This window comes from Lissotriton vulgaris, chromosome 2_1, assembly GCF_964263255.1.
Source record: "Lissotriton vulgaris chromosome 2_1, aLisVul1.2, whole genome shotgun sequence".
Taxonomy (NCBI): Eukaryota; Metazoa; Chordata; class Amphibia; order Caudata; family Salamandridae; genus Lissotriton; species Lissotriton vulgaris.
Genome location: NC_141687.1, coordinates 327,578,100 through 327,598,123, shown reverse-complemented (window position 1 = coordinate 327,598,123; position 20,024 = coordinate 327,578,100). Strand labels below are relative to the sequence as shown.

General features: G+C 47.7%; 1 protein-coding gene across 20 annotated transcripts in view; it reads right to left on the bottom strand.

Moving 5' to 3' along the window:
- NCOR1 (nuclear receptor corepressor 1) overlaps positions 1–20,024 on the bottom strand; it is a 1,907,529-nt gene that overhangs the window by 170,961 nt on the left and 1,716,544 nt on the right. For all 20 annotated transcript variants that reach the window (XM_086955042.1, XM_086955041.1, XM_086955040.1 and 17 more), the window contains one exon: positions 879–1,013. In XM_086955042.1, coding sequence (XP_086811168.1) covers positions 879–1,013 — 135 coding nt within the window. The remainder of the gene's footprint in view (positions 1–878; positions 1,014–20,024) is intronic.

Here is a 20,024-nt window from a genome sequence, read left to right as displayed (position 1 = left end):
AAGAAGGACTGTTCTTTATGATTAGCGGCAAAGAGTTCCAGAGCTTGGGTGCGGAACTATGCCAGTTCATATGCACCTTTGGCAAGCTGCAACATAACTTTTTTGGCTAAGATGTGAGCATGTTGTGCTAATGTCTGAGGACAAACTGGTGAAACATGCAGAGTGGCAGACAAAAATGGAAGGGTGTACCATATTTAACTTGCAGGACCCATGGTTCAAAGTAAATGCACACCAGATGGGCAACACATTCCTGCCCTCTATAGGTCACCTATGACTTGCAGAAGGAGAGCTAAAGTGGCTAATGCAACAAGTGAAGAAGAGGATGATGACTGTTGTATCTGCTGGTGGCCCGCACCTGCCACCACTCCTGCCTGCAGACCTAAAAATGGGCTAGGCAAGCTGTTAGGACTTCATACTTCGACAGGCTAGAGCCCTCAAGTAAAGTTGGATGAAGTGGTGAAAGTAATAAGAGCGAGTAAACATATGTAAAGACGTGTTCCTGTGCAGATATTCATGTAAAAGAAATTGTCTGTTGCATGCCATAAAACAGACTACAGAGACTATACTTAACGCATTTTTTTTTTTACATTTACTTGACTTTCAATGTTGTTAGAGAAGAAGAGACAATGAGTATATTAAACAATTAAAGTACATGAAGTCATACTGTACATATACATATGTCCAATGAGGACTTTACAAAAAGTCATTAAAAGGTGGCTCCCTCAAGAGTAATTCATAATCCAATTTCTGTTCTGTGTGACGGCCCAACATCACAACATCAGAGAAGTAATTAAAGGCTAGTTTATTTGTCCTTTTCTCTACTAAATGTTTTGAAGACATAACAGTCAAGAGTTTTCACCATAAAAATACAGACTCACTTTCTGACTGGCTCGGTTTACAGGATTCTTGCTGGTGGTAAGATTCTGATTTTTCAGGAGCGGGCATGGGGGAACTTGCCGGGCTGATTACCTCAATTGGCTCACCGGGTGGTTCATATCGGTGAGAAGATGACACTGCAAAGTTCAAAACATTAGTGTAAGAGAAAAGTGTTCTATACGGTAGAAGAATTCACAAAAGATAAGAAAATGTTACTTACCTGTAAAAAAAGTTTTCCATCAAGGATATCCTCAGCAGATTTATATGGCTGTGAGGCAGGATCAAAAAAACACACCTCCGTTTAGATTTATATATATATATCCTATTCATAGCATGTAGTGTGTTTAAAATTCAAGTGCTTAGAAATATGCCTGCCATTTAGTGTTGCGGTCAGCTGTTTTCTATTTGTTTTTCTTCAAAGAATTTTTTTGAGTCAGGAGATGCAGTGCGCCTCCTCCTCTTGATGTAAACTACGCATGGGCACCGACTCCATGTTAGATTTTTTTCTGCACAATGGGTGTTGGGCTGCATGGAGTGTGAATTATTGGAATGTACAGAGAAAACACATATACTTTTAAGATGCGACTCAGATGCACATTCAGAGAGGAGTGTGTGTATGTGAATCTACAGCATGATGAGCTATGGACAAAAGCTTGCAGGGTAAGTCGTATTTTCTGTTCATACCATGTGTGGCTTTAGATACACATGCTTAGCAACGACTGAATAGCAGTACCCTCCCAGTTACAGTGAATAGTTCATGGATGAAGAAAATGTCTGAAATAACATTCTTAGTACTACCTGGCTCACTAAGGCTTATGTCCACACAGTAATGCTTAGTAAATGTGTGTGCTGTTGACCATGTAGCTGCCTTACATATGTCAGCAAGAGGGATGTTGCAGAGGAATGCAACAGTACCCCCTCCTTTTTTTTATTTTTACAAGTAGTTTACCCTAGAGGGAGCTTGAAGTACCCTTTTGGCATTGACACAACTCATCTGGATACATTTGACAATTAATCTGGCTATGTTAGCTTTGGAACTGGCCTGTCCAACACTTAATTTGAGGCAGTGGAAGCCAGTGGCACTCATTTTAAGACCAGCACTTATTTTACTGCATTAGATTTTAAGCAAGAGAGGGAAAAACATACAAAGCGGAAAGACGTAAGAGAAAGTCAGAACCTGTAGGAGTGAGATAAAGGGGCAGGGAGTATCTGGTAATGAATTAGAGAGATAGGAGGATTTAGGACTACGCAGCCTAGGTATTCGGCACGTCCACATTAATTTGCACCACCCACAAGCTTCTGAGCAGAGCCCTGGACACCGGCACGCATTTTTACAAATAAAGCACTGGGCCTATCCCTTGTGAGGTTTGGCAAACAAGAAAAATAGTGGGTCTCATTTGTGGAATGTGTCGATCCTATATATGAAATACATAAGGGACCGTTTAACATCATTAAGAAGGAACTTAGTATGGTTTCTGAGAATTACTATTTTTGTGGACCCATTAAAAGGGATTCTGCAGAGTCACAGGGGATTATGGGAACTTAGTAGGCAGGGACTGAGTCATCATACCACCTCAGTACACATGAGCCCAGGACTGACTAGCTATAGTGTCTCACTTGCCCTCCTACTCACAGAGGAACAAGTGATTAGACACCCAGAACACAACACTTCCGACCCTCTTCGGAATCGCAGTTGCAGCACACACCTTTTCGCTCACACATTCGTACTTGACCACAATAAGTTCTGACAAAGACACAAGGAAAGTTGAAAATGTTTATTTTAACTATTGTGCTCTAGTACCACAACAAGTAGAAAAAAAAGGCCAACACAAATAAGGTCAGAATAGCAAGTAGTCCGTAAATAATTAACGGAGCCGTCATTATATACGACAGTGTAGCCTAACCTCCCTTCCCTTCTACAGAAGCAAAATGATTATATAATCAGAAGATCTCTAAGTGTTAGCAGAAGACCCCATACCTCAATATACACAAATGAAAGTTTGACTTCCCAGACGCTGTCACAATCTTTTTTCCTGGAAAAGCCCCTCTCTAAGTGTGTGTTACCTATCTGTACATACCTATATGACTGAAAGTACGTGTTCCAAAACAACAGCTGCATTTTCGTTTTTTTGTCTAGGTGCTAGGGACTCACCAGAACAGAATAACAAGGGTATTGTTGTTCGACTATTTCTGCATGTTCAGACTAATTCCCAGGAAAAGAACAGAGCCAAAACAAATACGTGTTTTGTATGAAAGTACATTGTGGCATTAAGCAAAATAGATCTGTAAGGTAACGTGTGCAAAGCAGAGGACAGTCAGCAACGTGCTCATGCGAACATAGGGAAAACGACAATGGGCCTGCATGGGACTTATGACAAAATGGTTCTTGGATGGTGAAGGCTTATAGGTTAATAATGAGAATAAGTTAGGCAATTACAACTAGGCAGCCATCTTCCCATGAGATGAACTGAAGAGGGCATGAGTGCTAAGGTTCAAATGATTGCTCCACAAGTCTAGTAAGGGCTATATTGAGGCTCCAGATGGGGGCTGGAAGGGCACATAGAGGCATTACTCTCTTTAGTCCCTCCATAAATGCTTTAACCACTAATATCCTTAACAGAGAGTCATGTTGTCTGCATAGTCAAATATCCCTGATCAGTTCATCCATACTGCATTCCTCATGGAATGTGGGTATCTGGAGGCAAGTCTTGGGCACTGTAGTGTATGGGTCTATTTGCAGTTCATCCATACTTCATTCCCTATGGAATGTGGGGATCTGGCAGCAAAGCTTGGGCACCATAGCAAATGGGTCTATTTGCGGAGTACCCTACCACTGGAAGTATGTGTGAAGGACTTGGGAGTGGGGTTTACATTCATGACTTATTAAAATCCTGGTATGTCGGTCTGCCAATAGGCGAACCTTGTGAAGCGTCCAAAACCAGTTGGTCTGTGCTAGCTGAGAAAGCTGTGATGAATGTGTGCCCCCCTAGTCCCTTCTCTGTATAATACATTGCTATCATGTACTCTGTTTTGAATAGAATCACGTTTCCTCTATTCAGTTGGGAAAAAACTATGAGCGAATTCTATAGCCAGGAGCTCTAGAACATTGACATGGAAACCTTGATATTTAAAGGGCCACTGTATTGTGTGGTGTCATAAGTGAGCGCCCATTCTCGGTTAAGGCCTTATAGGTAATGGTCGCATTACGGACTGTGCCTGGGAAAGGTCTGCTCTGAGCTAATGGGATGTTATTTGTGATGTGGTTGTGCGACCTCACTGTGCAATTCACTTACCAAATCCTTTAGAACCAGAAGGTTTGTTTGTTAAAAATTTAGCTCACCCTGGGTAGCTGTGGTTCTCAGCAGTCAGGCTTACACGAAAGAACACAAAGTATTTAAACAGCAGCAAACAACTGATGAAGAAATACACGAGACACTTAAGAAATACAACACCAATTTATAAAAATATGTTGCATTTTATGCATTTTTAGACACCAAAACGAAAGGGAAGGGATCCAGTGGAGGGTTCCAGAGATAGACAATTTACAAGGTACAGTAAATACATACTTTTTACTTAACTGCGCACAAGCACTGGCAAATTCAACAAATTTGACACACAAAAACGTTTTCAGGAAAAATGTAGTACCAATGCAGTTACTTCGTTACTTTAGGCAACCAACTTCTACATGGAGACCAGCAAGGTCCTTATAAACAGTTTCCTCAGAGGAAATAGCAGTCTTCAGTTAGTTACAGGCTATTTTATCCTCTTGCTATAGGTTCCTATAGAAGTGTTTCCGATTTAAAGAATGCAGTGTGCTGCACATTCAATGCAGTCGACTGGGATCTTCCTGCAGCTACTCCTTGGTCCACAGGCTTGGTTAGGTGATCCTTGCCATAGGGGTTGATGTCTTAAAGGAAATGGGGTGTATTATATGGTGTGGTAGTGTAACCTTATCGTGTAATGAACTTATCAACCCCTTCAGGTCCAGTAGGTTTCATCTGGAAAAGCCTCCGTTCAACCCTGGGTAGATGTGGCACTGAGCAAGGCTTACACAGAGGAACGCGTTAAGCATTTAAACAGCACCAACACCATTGAAGAAGAAATTGACACGACACTCAAGAAATCAGAGACCAATTTATAAAAATAGACTGTATTTTTATAAGAATTTAGACACTAGAACAAAAACATCCCCCAGAGGGTTCCAGAGGAACAAGTTACTTACCTTCGGTAACGCTTTTTCTGGTGGATACAGTATCTGCCTGTGAATTCCTCACCTTGTGAATAATCCCCTTGCATCAGCAACATTCGGAAATTCTTTTTGTAGCTTCGCGTCGACGTGGACAACGTCATAGAAGCACGGCTCCGCTGACGTCACCGACTCCATAATAGGCCCACGTCGGCGTGATGACATCAGTTCCGCCCTTTTTTCCATGCCTTCGAGGCACACGGACGGACCGATGACAGTAGATATATACACAGTACACAATAGTCATGATAATACACACAGTGTGAAGACAATGTAGCAAATCAAGAATAACAACACACTTCTTTTGAAAGCAACACATAAGCATTAAAACATTGCCATTAACATAGGTATAGAAGAGTGGACAACGGGGAGGCGGGTGGGTCAGTGAGGAATCCACAGGCAGATACTGTATCCATCCGGAAAAAGCATTACCGAAGGTAAGTAACTTGTTCTTCTGATGGATACATCTGCCAGTGGATTCCTCACCTTGTGAATAGAGTCCCACAGCAGTCCCCTCTCCCGGAGGAGGGTGTCCACTCTCCTATACCAGAAAATCCTGGAGGACAGAATGCGCAAAGTGGACGTCCCTCCTCATTTCGGAATCCAAGTAGTAATGCTTCACGAAAGTGTGGAGGGAAGCCCAAGTTGTGGCTTTACAAATGTCCTCTACACGCACACCCCTAGTCAAAACAGATGTAGCAGAACTTGCTCGAGTAGAAGGAGCACTTAAACCGTCAGGAGGTTCCTTACCCGCCAGAGAGTAGCATATCTTGATGCACAAGACAATCCATCTTGACGCGTGCGCTTGTGCACCGCCTTGCCTCTTCTGGCTCTAACAAAACCAACAAAGAGCTGGTCATCCACTCTGAACTCTCTGGTTCTGTCCAGGTAGAAGCTCACTGCCCTCTTAGGGTCCAAGCAGTGAAGTCTCTCCTCCTCCTTGAAAGGGGGAGGATAGAAGGTAGGAAGGGTAATAGACTGTCCTAGATGGAAGGGAGTCACCACCTTAGGCAGAAATGCAGCCCTGGTCCCGAGTACCATTCGTTCAGCATGAATGGTCGAGAATGGGGGCCTAGAACTAAGAGCTTGAAGCTCACTTACCCTCCTTGCCGAGGTAATTGCAATCAGGAAGACCGTTTTAAAAGACAACAATCTCAAGGGACACTTGTAAAAAGGTTCAAAAGGTGAACCCATCAAGAAAGTAAGAACAAGGTTCAAGTCCCATTGAGGCACAATAAAGGGAGTAGGAGAAAATTCATTTGTAAGACCCTTTAAAAATCTTAAAAGAACAGGAGATTTAAATGAAGACGGCTGATCCGGCAAACAGAGATATGACGATAATGCCGAAAGATAACCTTTCACAGTAGCTACAACAAACTCTTGCTGAGCCAAAGAAAGCGTAAACAGAAGTATGGCCGATAAACGAGCCATCAAAGGATCAATGGACTTCTCTCCACACCAAGAAACACATTTAGACCACCTATAAGAGCAGATAGACTTGGTGGAGTCACGCCTGGCCGATAAAATGACATCCACCACATAATGTGGGAGAGAAAAGGAATTCAGATTGCCCCGTTCAATCTCCAGGCATGAAGGTGTAAGGTCTGGAGGTGGGGGTGTAGAACCTGCCCCTCCATCTGAGAGAGGAGATCAGCCCTGAGAGGGAGATGGAGCGGAGGGCACGAGGAGAGGTGGAGAAGATCTGTATACAACACCCTTCTTGGCCAATCCGGGGCGATCAATAGGACTTGGGCCCGGTCTTTGCGTATCTTCCTCAGACCCTGAGGAATCAAGGGTATTGGAAGAAACGCGTTAAGGAGTCGTGAGTCCTAACTCAACTGAAACGCATCCCCCAACGCTCCCTGCATCGGATACTGGAGGCTGCAGAATAACGGGCAGTGAGCGTTCTCGTGAGTAGCAAACAGGTCCACCCAAGGAGTCCCCCACATCTGAAAGATGTCGTGAACAACCTCCGGATGGAGCCTCCACTCGTGGTCGGCAGAGAACTGCCGACTGATGTCTGCACGTACGTTCAGAACTCCGGCCAGATGATTTGCCATCAGACAAATCTGGTGGTCCTGAACCCAGGACCAGAGACGCAGAGCCTCTCTGCAGAGACACTGCGACCCCACTCCTCCCTGCTTGTTGACATACCACATCGCGGTAATGTTGTCCGTCAGGACTTGAACCGACTGACCGCGAAGGGAAGGGCGGAAGGCCTTGAGCGCCAAACGAATTGCCCGCAACTCTAGATGGTTGATGTGAAGCAACCTTTCCTCTGGAGAACAAAGACCCTTGATCTCCAGATCCCCCAGATGAGCACCCCACCCTAGAGTGGATGCATCAGTTATCACTGTGGCAACCGATGGAGTCAGATGGAAAGGCTTTCCTTGAGACAGATTGCCCTTCACACTCCACCAAGACAGATCCGCCGCAGCCTCTCTGGAGATCCTCACAGACTCCCTGAGATCTCCGTTGTGTTGATACCACTGCCTGCGGAGGCACCACTGGAGTGCCCTCATGTGCCAGCGTGCATGGTTGACCAATAGAATGCAAGAAGCCCTCAGACCGAGCAGACGAAGAACCTTCAGGACTGGAACGACCGCTCCATTGTAAAATAAAGGAATCATTTCCTTTATGTCGAGAATCCTTTGAGATGGAGGGAATGCTCGACATACAGTTGTGTCCAGTACCGCAGCTATGAACAGGTTGCGCTGGGAGGGCACTAGTTGAGATTTGGGTACATTTATCGAAAAACCCAACCTGTACAACAACTGAGTTGTGACTTGCAGATGATGGAGCACTTTCTCTGGAGATTCCGCTTTGATCAGCCAATCGTCCAGATAAGGGAATACTGGAATCCCTGACCTTCTGAGATGTGCAGCCACCACAGCCATCCACTTGGTGAAGACTCGAGGCGCAGTAGTAAGACCAAACGGAAGGACCGCAAACTGGTATTGTTGTGAACCGACCGTAAAACGGAGATACTTCCTGTGCGACTTTAGGATTGGGATGTGAAAATACGCATCCTGCAAGTCGATCGACACCATCCAGTCTTCTTCCAGCAGCCAAGGTGTTAACAACGCCAGGACTTCCTCCTGCAGAAGTAGCAGGTGGTCCTCTAAAGAAAAACCCATGACAAGGAGGGTAATTCGGAGGGAATTCCCGAAAGGGTAGTGCATACCCATTCTCCACGAGATTGAGAACCCAAAGTTCCGAAGTGGCCGATTCCCAATCCCGTAGAAAATAGGTAAGCCGACCCCCTACAGGACCCACATGATCTGGAATGGAGGATCTAGGGCTGCTTTGCTGAGGTTGGAGGGGGTTGGTTTGAGGAAGAGGAGACTTGACGTCCGAGGACGAGCTCTTTGCTTACCCCTGTATGACTTATACAGTGGATTTTTTTGTTGTTGCTGCTGCTGTTGAGACGGTTTATAGGGACGAAAGGAGGACCTTCCACAGCCCCTATATCTTTTGTTTATAGTTCCTCTGGACTGTAGTCCCAAAGATCTGGCTGTAGCTGTGCTGTCTTTAAACCTCTCCAAAGCTGCATCAGCCTTTTTCCCAAAAAGACCTGAGCCATCAAAGGGCAGATCTAATAAAGCAGCTTGGATGTCCGCAGAGAACTCAGAAGACTTCAACCATGCTGCTCTTCTTGTAGCAATTTAAGTCCCCATAACTCTCGCCACCGAGTCAGCAGTGTCTAGTCCACTTTGTATGACTTGCCGTGCAGCAGCCAACACTTCTTTAACATTTTTCCTGTCCTCTTCTGGAATCTTAGAGGTCAATTGACTTACAGAGTCCATCAAGGCATGTATATACCTCTCCAAGAGACGCGTGGCATTTGTTGACTTAAGAGCCATACTCGCCGATGAAAACACTTTCTTAGCAATTTGGTTCTGCTTTTTCGACTCTTTGACCCCAGGCACCTGAGGGAAAGCTCCCACAGATTTTTTTGAACAGGCTGCCTGTATTAACAAGCTCTTCGGTAAAGGGTGCAATGATAAAAAGTCTGGGTCACCCAGCGCCACCCTGTATCTCCTTGCAACACCTTTAACAACAGCTGGAGCCGTGAGAGGTCTACTCCATACTTCCAAAATAGGTTCCGTCAAAGCCTCATTGAAAGGAAGCATAGGTTCCACAACAGAAGATGGGGAATGTAGGACTTCTGTTAACAAATTAGACTTGAACTCAGCAGTAGGCAGACTTAAATTCAAAAGCTCTGCTGCCTTTTTGATGACCATATGGTATGGTGCAACGTCCTTTGAGGTGGCACTCGAGACAGAGGATAGCTTCCAGTCTGGAGATAGTTCCAATCCGCTAGCCTCCCTCAGGTCATCAAAGTAATTATCCAGCTGCTCACGTTCTTCAACCTCAGCCTTCCTGTACCTCTGTTCTTCCAGAAGACGCTGAGCATCACGCCTGGACCTCTCTTTCAAGATCGGCGTCGGCGGATCCACAATCGACTCCGATGGATCCGGAGCCGGCGTCTAGATCGGATCCGGAAGCACAGGACGATGCTCTCGAGGTCGGGCCGGCGCCGGTGACGAAGGTATCGGCGTCGAAGACCTCGGCAGCGCCGAGAAATGCCAAGGCGGAGTAGGCACCGGCATAAATGGAGCATAAGACTGGGGAACTCCCAGGTTGTATGCCAAAGGACCCATGGGACCTGCCGGTGCTACAGAGGGGTACATAGCTCTCGAATAGACCCCACACATCGCGTTTAAAAACTGTGTAGGGACCTGGGCCTGGAAAAGGTGGGTATGAACCCACAGGTTGCCCTCGAGGAGGCACTGGATTCATCTCCTCTTCTTCGGGTCAGTGAGCCAGAGCCTCTTCTTCCTCTCAAACTGGAGATCGAGACGGCGCCGGAGAGGGATTCGACACCGGAGCCGGTGAATGCTCCGGCGACTCCACAGGCGAAACCTTACCTATCGGACCCACAATTGGAGTAGGGGATTACTCTTTATGACGTATCCTACTTGGCGACTTCGGTCTCGAATCCGAATTCTTCCATGAGTGATGTCGAGATTCATGCCTTCTCTTCTTGTGCTTTTTGTTGATCTAGAAGCATGCCCCGACGATGACTTTGAAGGTGACGCCGAGCGAGACTTCGGCCTCGAACGCGACCTCAAAGTCTTCTTCTCCTTTTTACCTTTTAACTTGGCAACCAGAAGCTTTGCCTCTCTTTTACGAAGAGCCTTCGGGTTCATCTTCTTACATGAAGAGCATCCTTGAACATCGTGGTCCAAACTCAGGCACCAAATGCAATCCTCATGCGGGTCCGTGATCGACGACATCTTCCCGCATTCTCCGGACGGCTTGAACCCCAGTCTTCCTCGAGGACATCTCGACAGGAGACAAAGAAGCAAGAAGACACCAGTAGAAACACACATTAACAAAGTTACTGAACACCTACAGAGGATCCCTCGAAAACCGTTAGCGTCGACGAAGCGGAAAAAAGGGAACTGATATCACGCCGACGTGGGCCTATTATGGAGTCGGTGACGTCAGTGGAGCCGCGCGCGATGCTGTGCTGTGCTTCTGTGACGTCGTCCACGTCGGCGCGAAGCTACAAAAAGAATTTCCGAATGTTGCTGACGCAAGGGGATATTCACAAGGTGAGGAATCCTCTGGCAGATATATCCATCAGAAACATAGATTTTACAGGCAAAAATAAAAACACAATTTCACTCAAACGTGAAAAAGCCACGGCAAGGTAGGCAAATTGGACACTTCGAAACTTTTTCAAAGGAAACTTAGATAAGTGCCATTGCAATCTTTTGGAAGTACTTGAGGCAACAGCAGGGGCTCGGTAGGGGGGCCATCAAGGTCCTCAAGAACAGTTACCTTCACAGAAGGACCAATTCTTCAACAGTTCCAGGCACTGTATCCACATTGAAATGGATTTTTTGAGGGCGATCTATTCCATGGATCATAATCTCTCTTTTCTTTTAGGGATTCAAACAGCACCTGTACAACTCTTTCTTATCTAAAATTATTACATCCTACGGACTGTTGCGACAACTCACGGACTAAAAAGAGGCACACTGTGTGAAGAGTCCAGGCAAACCCCAACTGTTTTACAGAGGCACAAATGACACCCCAAATGCTCTCTTTTGTGGCAGAGCGGACAAACAGTTGGAATATCAGAGGGTGTGCTAAGCATGTATTGCGCGCACACACACACACACACACACACACACACACACACACACACACACACACACACATTAAGTGAGAAACACAATCAATGAAGAAATGGAACACCAATTTATAAAAATAGCATTTCTTTTTATACGGATTTAGATACCAAGATCATTGGAATCAGGTAAGTACTTTTCGAGTTATGAATTTTTACAGTTGTCAAAAGTTGATAGTGCAATTCTTGAGAGAGGTTATGTTATTGTATGGGTGAAAAAAATGTACTGCATTTGGCATTCAACAGCCATTCACAGGACTGTTCATATGAACTTAAGGTGAGTAAAGGGGAATGTCCAAAGCCACACCAACATGTCACCACGGGAGGTTCTGGTGTGTCCGAGTGAAGAGGTGTTATGGTGACGGGTGCCCATTCACTTCAATGGGAAATGCTATGGTCAGACAGAGGCTGCAAGCAGGGACTGGGAGGCCAGTCTGGGGGACCTCACATGGGGCCTCGACCCTGGAGATGCACAGGCATGTAGGGACCCCGTTCATCCACTTCTCCACGGGCTGTGAGGCTCAGGTACAATGATGTCTTTTGTCGGCGGGTTCGGTGCTGGAGTCGCTCTCGGTTGGAGGGGGCCTGCAGAAAAAGGTTGCAGGCGGAAAATGGAATTCCAGTCTGGCCAAACCCAAGGATTGGCTGGGCACTAGTGTGTTGTAAAACTGCATGGGCACCATCACCTCCCTCAGACTTGGGCTGTGGGGCGCGGGTGCAGAGGCACTTTGAGGTGTCTGTGGCGTAGGTGGGAGACTCACACTTTGTCTTTGATTCTGCAGTAGGGGGGTCAAACAGGACAGCTGGGTCAACCTTGATGGGGGTCTCACTGTCCCTGAAGTCCCTCGACGTGACACAACAAGCATTGGGTGTAGCATGGGTTCCAGTATCCCAGGTATTGGCACTTCGCAGCTCTGGTCAGTCCTGGCGTCTCCACATGTGGTGGGAGTACCGATCCGACCTGTAGGAGCACAGTGACGACCTCCGGGGCGGCTGCTTGTCGTTAGTCTTGGTAGGCTGCAGGAAGGTAAACCAGACCTTGCTTCTTTGGTGCCTGCCGCTGCAGGGGGTAGCTCTTCTAATCCAAAGGAGTTTCTTTGGCAACTGGCGAAGTACTGGCAGCCGTACAGGTTTCTAGGGAGTCTGCACAGTGGCAGGAAAAATCTGTTGCTCCACTAGGGTCAGGCACAGTAGGCAAGCTGCCTGGGGTGGTTCACTTCTTTTTGTCCATTGAAAGCTGAAGGTCTGGTATCAAGGGGTCCCCTAAATACTCAATTAGGGGGGATGAAGGCGAGTGAGGGGTAGTAGCGAATGGGCTACTTACACCTGTGGTCACTACACACCCTAGATGACAACTTCCTTTGGGGAGTGGGAGTGAGAAGGCGAGTTTCTGTTGCAGTACCCCTCCTCCCCCCAACCACACTTTTTGCCAGATACCTGATGCACATTTCCTTGGTGTGCCCTGAGTCCCTGCCAATCAGGTACCCAGGGCCTGAGTTCCTTCCCTAAAAACTGTACTAAAGCCTGAACCCATTTGGCATCTCTGGCCACATGTCAGCCCCTAGTAAATGGTACCCTAGGTATCCAGGACATTGTGACCAGAGAAGACCCTTACGGGCTGCAGCACCCTTACATTGTTGAACCCATGTATACATTATGTAAGAATGAGTCTCTTCCCCTCCAAGTGCAGACTTCATCCAAAGCATCTCTTCCCAGCCCCATAAGGGTAAAGGCCCCAGCCGCCGTTTCCAAACAATTGAAGGCTATCTACCTTATGCTCGGTCCATCCCTTAACATTCTTTGGAAATCTGGACTCTTTTAGACCAGGAGAAACCAGTTGTCCGTTTCATAACTGAAACATGGCTACATGAGCAGGCCTCTCCTGATATAGCGATTGCCTTCCCATCATCATATAAGCTCACCAGACTGGACAGAGCAGCTGGAAGAGGAGGCGGAATAATAATTGCTACAACGAGCAATTTAGAAATTACTGTTGTAGATCCTGTGAATTCAGATGAAGCTGAAATTCTGATCTTCAAGCCTACGATGCAGCTCTCCAAAATATAGACAGGAGCCTTAGTCTACAGACCCCCTGGACACAAAGCCAATTTTGTAAACTGGTTAGTTGAACTTATTGCTCCCTGCGTTTTGGGCCCAAACAATTTCATCCTTATTGGTGATTTTAACTACCATGCTGCCCTATCATTGGACTCTGACACTGATCAATTGATAACATCACTGCAGACATTAGGGCTGGAACAGCTGGTAGTAGGGCCCATCCATCAGGCCGTTCATACTCTTGACCTTTTGTTTACAAACTCCACTAAATTTGCAGTTGGTCAACCTATACAGCTTCTTTGGACGGATCATTACCTAATAAATTTTAATTTACACATGGGGGATCCTATAATCAGCCGCAATAAAGACAATGCTGTTAACAGGCCTTGGCGCAAAGTCATCTCTGTCTTCTTCTCTAACTATTTCAATATCAAAGCTCTTACAGACACGGACAACATAGAGGAAGCTACTATGGCCTTCAAACATGCCATAACATCCACATTGAATATAGTAGCACCCATGTCAAGAGTGAAGACCAAGAGTAAACCCTCTCCTTGGTTTACCACAGCATTAAAAATTGAGAAGCTGTCTAACAGGGCGGCAGAACGTCTCTAGAGAAAAACAAAAACTGCCAGTGCCCGAATCAAATATAAAGAAGGCTACCGCCTAGATTTAAATAATATCAAAAATGCAAAAAAGCTTTATCTAACAGGGAGGATTGAGAATGCTGCCAACTCAAGTAAAGAGTTATATAAAATCTTTAAAGAGTTTACAACCCACGAAGCCACCCAAGCCTCAGTTGTGCCCTCGTAAGATTGGGTTGATAAAATATCTTCTTTTTTTGATGACAAAATAAAAGCCATTTACAGTTCCTTCCCTCAAGAAAATAATACTGATACGCATTTAGCTAGGGAGCGCCATCTATCGATACCGCTGTTGACTAATTTTAAATCAGTAACTTGTGAACAGGTATCAGAAGCCACTGTCAAGATTACATGTGGCTCCCCCACAGATCCCCTTCCCCGCCGTATCTTTAGGAAATTAGCACCCCAGCTGATACAGAGTGTAGGAAGGTGGATATCGGACTATGGTTACCCCCAACTTTTTGCCTAGTGTTTTGCTGGTTTTCGACATAGTTGGCCTGGGATCCTGCTATCCAGGACCCCAGGCTTCCTGCTCTCTCTGTTAAAATGGACTCCATGCACCTTAGGTACATATCTAATTGGTATTGGGTCACTCTTGTAAGTCCTTGTACAGTGTACCATAGGTACCGAGGGCATAAGTGCACCCAAGGCCTACCAGGGGCTGCAGCATGTATTATGCCACCCCTGGCTGGCCATCTAAACAGACAACTGGCTGGTAACACAGCTGGAGCAAGGTGGTGTAGTCACCGTTTGCTTTAGATATAGTATACCTATATCTAACCCTAAAATGGACACATATCCTCCTAAAAGGCACTCCTATGGCAGGCCTTAACAATCCTGGAGGCAGAGTGCTTGGAATTATGTGGGATGGTGCTCTAGCATGAGCTGAGCCTGTCTGCAGCTTTCTGAACCAAGTCCTTTAGCTGTTTCCATGATAACTCTATACCATATACTCTTAAGTGCATTATAATCCTCGCGGTTATTGCTAACTTTGGCATAGCATTATCAAAACATGTCGAGTAAGGTGTCATACGAATTGGAATACTACCCCCTCGCCAGTTCTGGCGACGGGGGTAGAATTCCACCCTTTTAGAGGGACACGACATGTATGTAACTGTGAACCCCGGTTAAAAGTTAACTCGAGCCTCAGCATCACAAAATGGATGCTGCCACCACAGACACAAGTCTGACTTCCTGCTGCTGGGAGTCCTTCCAGCGAGGGAGGCCTGGACAAAGGGTTTCCTGCCTTGGGAGGTGCTAGCACCACCCCAGACAGGATTTTGTGTATTGAGGTAGGACAGGCTGAAAGGAATGAGACATGCCTGGGGCACACAAGGTGTCCCTGTGCATACCCCGGTTCAAACCAGTTGCTGGGGCACTCCAGCCCCGGCGCGAAACTGGACAAAGGATAGGTGGTGTAACCACCCCCCTTCCTGGTCCCACCTATAGGAGGGACCTAGTCATAGTACAGCCCCCTTTAGGAGAAAAAAGGTAGGAGCTGGTCCCATTCCAAATTAGATTATCCTTATTTGAAACTCTACAAAGAAGAAACTCTGGACTAAGACGTTCTGCTCCACAGAAGACTGAAGAATATCTCCCTTGTGGCCAAGGAGTGACCACCCTGCACCAGCAGGCACCATCAAGCGTCCTAGCGGTTCACTTTGTCGTCCTTCCTGCCTGGAACCAGACTTCAGAGCCAGACGAGATCCGGACTTCCAGACCTCTCCGACCTCTACCTACATCTGCAGCACAGCTGAGATCCGTGTGTGCGACAAGACACGTGGGACCGGCCATCTGGGAGAAACTGCACTTCGCTTCCAAAAGAGGAGCACCCCGGACCCTCCTGGTCCACTCCAGACGCTGTTTCCACTCACCGCGTGGGTTGCCTTTGCCAAGGCCTGTTGACGCCGAATCCGGAACCAACACCGCCGACAGCGACAGCCTGCGTGGGACAGCTCGTGCCTCCATCCTGGTCGTCGAAGACACCACCTGTTCCACGTGGCTGCAGAGTCAAGCGTCCACTCTTCACCTGATCGCGACAACAGCATCTGGTTCCTTCCTGATTCCACTCCGGTCACTGGCTAGTGACTTTGAACATTGTTCCCTCTGCTTTCAGGTCTTCATCTTCCTTGATCCACCCTTGGATCGCTCCGGACAGCTTCCTCCTGGTCACCTGCAGCATCTTTCTTCAAGGCTCCATAGACTTCGCAGCGGAAACCCGACACACTTTCACACCTATGCACCCGCAGCCAGTGGGTGAGGTAACGAGAGCATTTCGGTGCTCAAGGGTAGATTGACTTTCCTAGTGTCCAGGTATCCAGTCGTTTTAGTCCTAACTAGTCAGATCTGTCTTTTACTTACGTTTTTGTAACTTGTAGGGTCCATTGACTATGTCCCGCATCTCGCGTGTGAGTTCACACTCTGCACACGCGCCTCGTGGGCCTCCTGCTCCTTACCTAAGGTTAGGGTAGTGTAGTCCCAGCGATCCTACAGCCTCTGGACATCTTCATTTCCTCTATCGATTTCCTTATACAATTTACTTAGTATATGGTTTGTCGTGCCCCTAGGGCACCATTGTAATTTGTGCAACTTATCGTATTTTTCTAAAGGGTCTTGTCTTGTCGTTACATTAGTTAGTGATAGATTCCTTACCTTAGAATATCCCCAGGCGTCAGACTGGATCCGGAATTTTTTTTCGTAGCAGTACCCTTGCGCGTCGGTAGGCGTTGTCTGCGGCTCCGCGTCCGTCGTCGGCTTCGTGATGACGTCGGAGTACTTAGACGCCGCCGCCGCGTGCTGACGTCAGTTCTTAGACACAGCTTTTCCGCGCCAGAACGCTGTGCCATGTTGAAAACCAACACTGGTGCCATTGAAACTAGGGCCCTGAAAGGGATGACCTTAACCCTAGATATCGGTTCGCAGAACGGGGAGGCTGGGTGGGTCGGTAAGGAATGTATCACTAACTAATGTCTCTTACAGATATATCGTTACACAAGTAGTAACTTGTGCATCTGAAAGAGACGCGTTAGTGATAGATTCCTTACCTTAGGATAGATACCCCAGCAATACCAACCCCGGTGGTGGGTCTGCGAACCAATAATCACAGCGAGGCCCACGTAGCTGCCTGGCAAATGTCCTGCAAGGGCACTCCCCAGCCCAGGGCAGTTGTTGTCGCTGTGGCTCGTGTAGAGAGAGCCCGCAATCCAACAGGGGGCTCCTTTCTAGCCAAGGAGTAGCATGCCTGGATACACAAGATGATCCATCGGGAGATGGTCCTCTTATGTGCCGCCTTCCCCTTCTTAGCGCCAATGTAGCCAACAAAGAGTTGGTCATCCACCCGTGCGATCCAAGTAGAATGAGAGCGCGTGTTTTGGGTCCAGACGGTGGAGCCGCTCTTCCTCTTTAGAGGGGTGCGGTGACGGAAAGAAGGTTGGCAAATTGATGGACTGTCCGATGTGGAAGGCTCTGACAACCTTGGGCAGGAAAGATGGCTTAGTACGCAACACAACCTTGTCCGGATGGACAGAAAGGAAAGGAGGAGTACAAGAGCGGGCCTGGAGCTCACTCACTCTCCTGGCAGAGGTGATGGCAACCAGGAAAGCAGTCTTCAGGGTAAGAAGGCGGAGAGGACAGTTGTGAAGTGGCTCAAAGGGAGCGCACATCAAAAATCTAAGTACAAGGTTCAAGTCCCACTGAGGCATCACAAACGGAAAAGGTGGAAATGTGTGTGTGATGCCTTTTAGGAATCGATTTACAAAAGGGGACTTGAACAAAGACGGTTGATCAGGCAGCCTTAAGAAGGCTGAAAGGGCAGAAAGATAGCCCTTGATAGTGCCCAGAGCAGAGCCCTGCTGGGCAAGAGAAAGAAGGAAGAGAAGAACCTCAGAAAGAGAGGCAGAGGATCCACAGCCTTTGCTGTGCACCATGCCACAAATCTGTTCCACCTGCAGGCGTATACCGACTTTGTGGAGGGACGCCTGGCTGCCAGAATGATGTCACAGACTTCAGGAGGCAAATCAAATGGCCTCAACTGTCGCCGCTCAATCTCCACGCATGGAGGTGGAGACTGGACAGGTTCGGGTGGAGGACGGTCCCCTGTTGCTGCGACAGAAGGTCCTCCTGAAGAGGCAGACGAACCGGGGGATCGAGTGACATACTGAGTAGCTCGGGATACCAGTACCTTCGTGCCCAGTCCGGAGCCACAAGGATGACTTGGGCCCGGTCGCGCTTGATCTTCTTCAGCACTCTGGGCAGAAGTGGTATAGGCGGAAAGGCGTACAACAGACCGCAACTCCACTCGCGACGAAAAGCGTCTCCGAGCGAGTGCCACCTTGGAAATTCCAACGCGCAGAACTGATGACATTGCGCGTTCTCTTTGGTGGCGAATAGATCTAACAAAGGCTCTCCCCACTGCAGAAAGAGACCTTGCGCCACGTCCGAGTTCAGACCCCATTCGTGATCCATCATGCACCGGCGGCTGAGTTCGTCCGCCCTGGCGTTCAGAGAACCTGCCAGGTGTTGAACCAAGAGGGTCACGCCCTGATGTTCCAGCCATTGCCAGAGGCGCAGAGCCTCCTGGCAGAGTGTCCACGACTCCACCCCGCCCTGTCTGTTGCAGTTTGTTTGTTGCAGTACCACATGGCGGTGGTGTTGTCCGTGAACACCTGCACTACACTCTCTCGGAAAGAGGGGAGGAATGCCTTCAGTGCTAGACGAATCGCCCGCAGCTCCAAAAGGTTAATGTAGGCTTCGAGTCTACTTTTTTCGGAACCGGAGTAGTCTTCGGTTCGATAGAGTTGAGAACATCTTTTGGTGCTGAGCTTGTTTTCGGCTCGACTGGTTTCAGTACTGAGGGCTGCTTCAGTGCCGGAGTTAGTTTTGGTTTCAGGACCTTCTGCTTGTCGGAACCGACAGATTGATTCCAGCCCGAGTCGACTGGAGGCTTTTTTAGATTCTTTGTTGCTGAGCCAGAAGGTGGGGCGTTGGAAGGTTTTGGTCGGTGTGCACCTGGACCCGGAGGTGGAGGTGGAGCCGAAGCCTGTCCCGGTATGGGGGAGTGAACAGGGTTGATGCTTGTAATACGACCTGTTGACCAGGTGGAAGAAGATAGTCGTCTTCTGATTGTTCCCCGGCTCCGGAAGCTGAATCCTCTGCATCGGAAATGATGTCGTCCTGCTGTTCTTCGGAATCTTCCTCGATGGGAGCCTCGTCTATGATGCGGTCTGGTGTCGATGAAGATGACTGCGCCCTGACTCTTCGAGCTCGACGGTCTCTGATGGTCTTCTTGGACCGGAACGAAGCGCAGGCCTCACAGTCTCGACTCTTGTGCTCTGGAGAAAAGCACAAATTGCAAACCTCATGAAGATCAGAGTGAGGAAATTTGTGTCCACACTGAGGGCACTTCTTGAAGGGTGTTCCTTACATTTGCCAAAGGCCCAATGGTGCAGTTGGGCCCGACGAACGCCAGAATCGAGAAGCGCAAGCCTTTCTTCCACGCGGGTAACTGGAATTACTGTCGAAGACGATACCCATGGTATGATGTAGAACTGGAAGTCGAAAAGAGATCAGTAACGGGACCGAACGATAAACACATCCGAGCCCGATGGAGGAAAAAACTATCCGACGATGGAGTCGATGCCCATGCGCACTAGGATCTACAGGAGAAGTCATCTAACAGACAAAGACTCTTCCAAGACAAAAACAAAGTGTAATCATCCGGGCCCACCACCAGATGGCCATCTTTGCAATATTGTGTGGTCTGCAGCCCATATGCCTCGAACCAATTAGTTATAAATTCCTTACCTTAGAATAGATACTCCAGCAATACCAACCCCGGAGTTGGGTCTGCGAACCAAGTTCCCACCAGAAAGTCCTGGAGAACAGTAGGGCCAAAGAAGCTGTCTCTCCAGACTTGGCTGTTGAGGCAGGAGTGTCCTGTAAACTTGTGCAGCGATGCCCACGTAGCAGCCTGACAGATGTCATTTAGAGGAACTCCTAG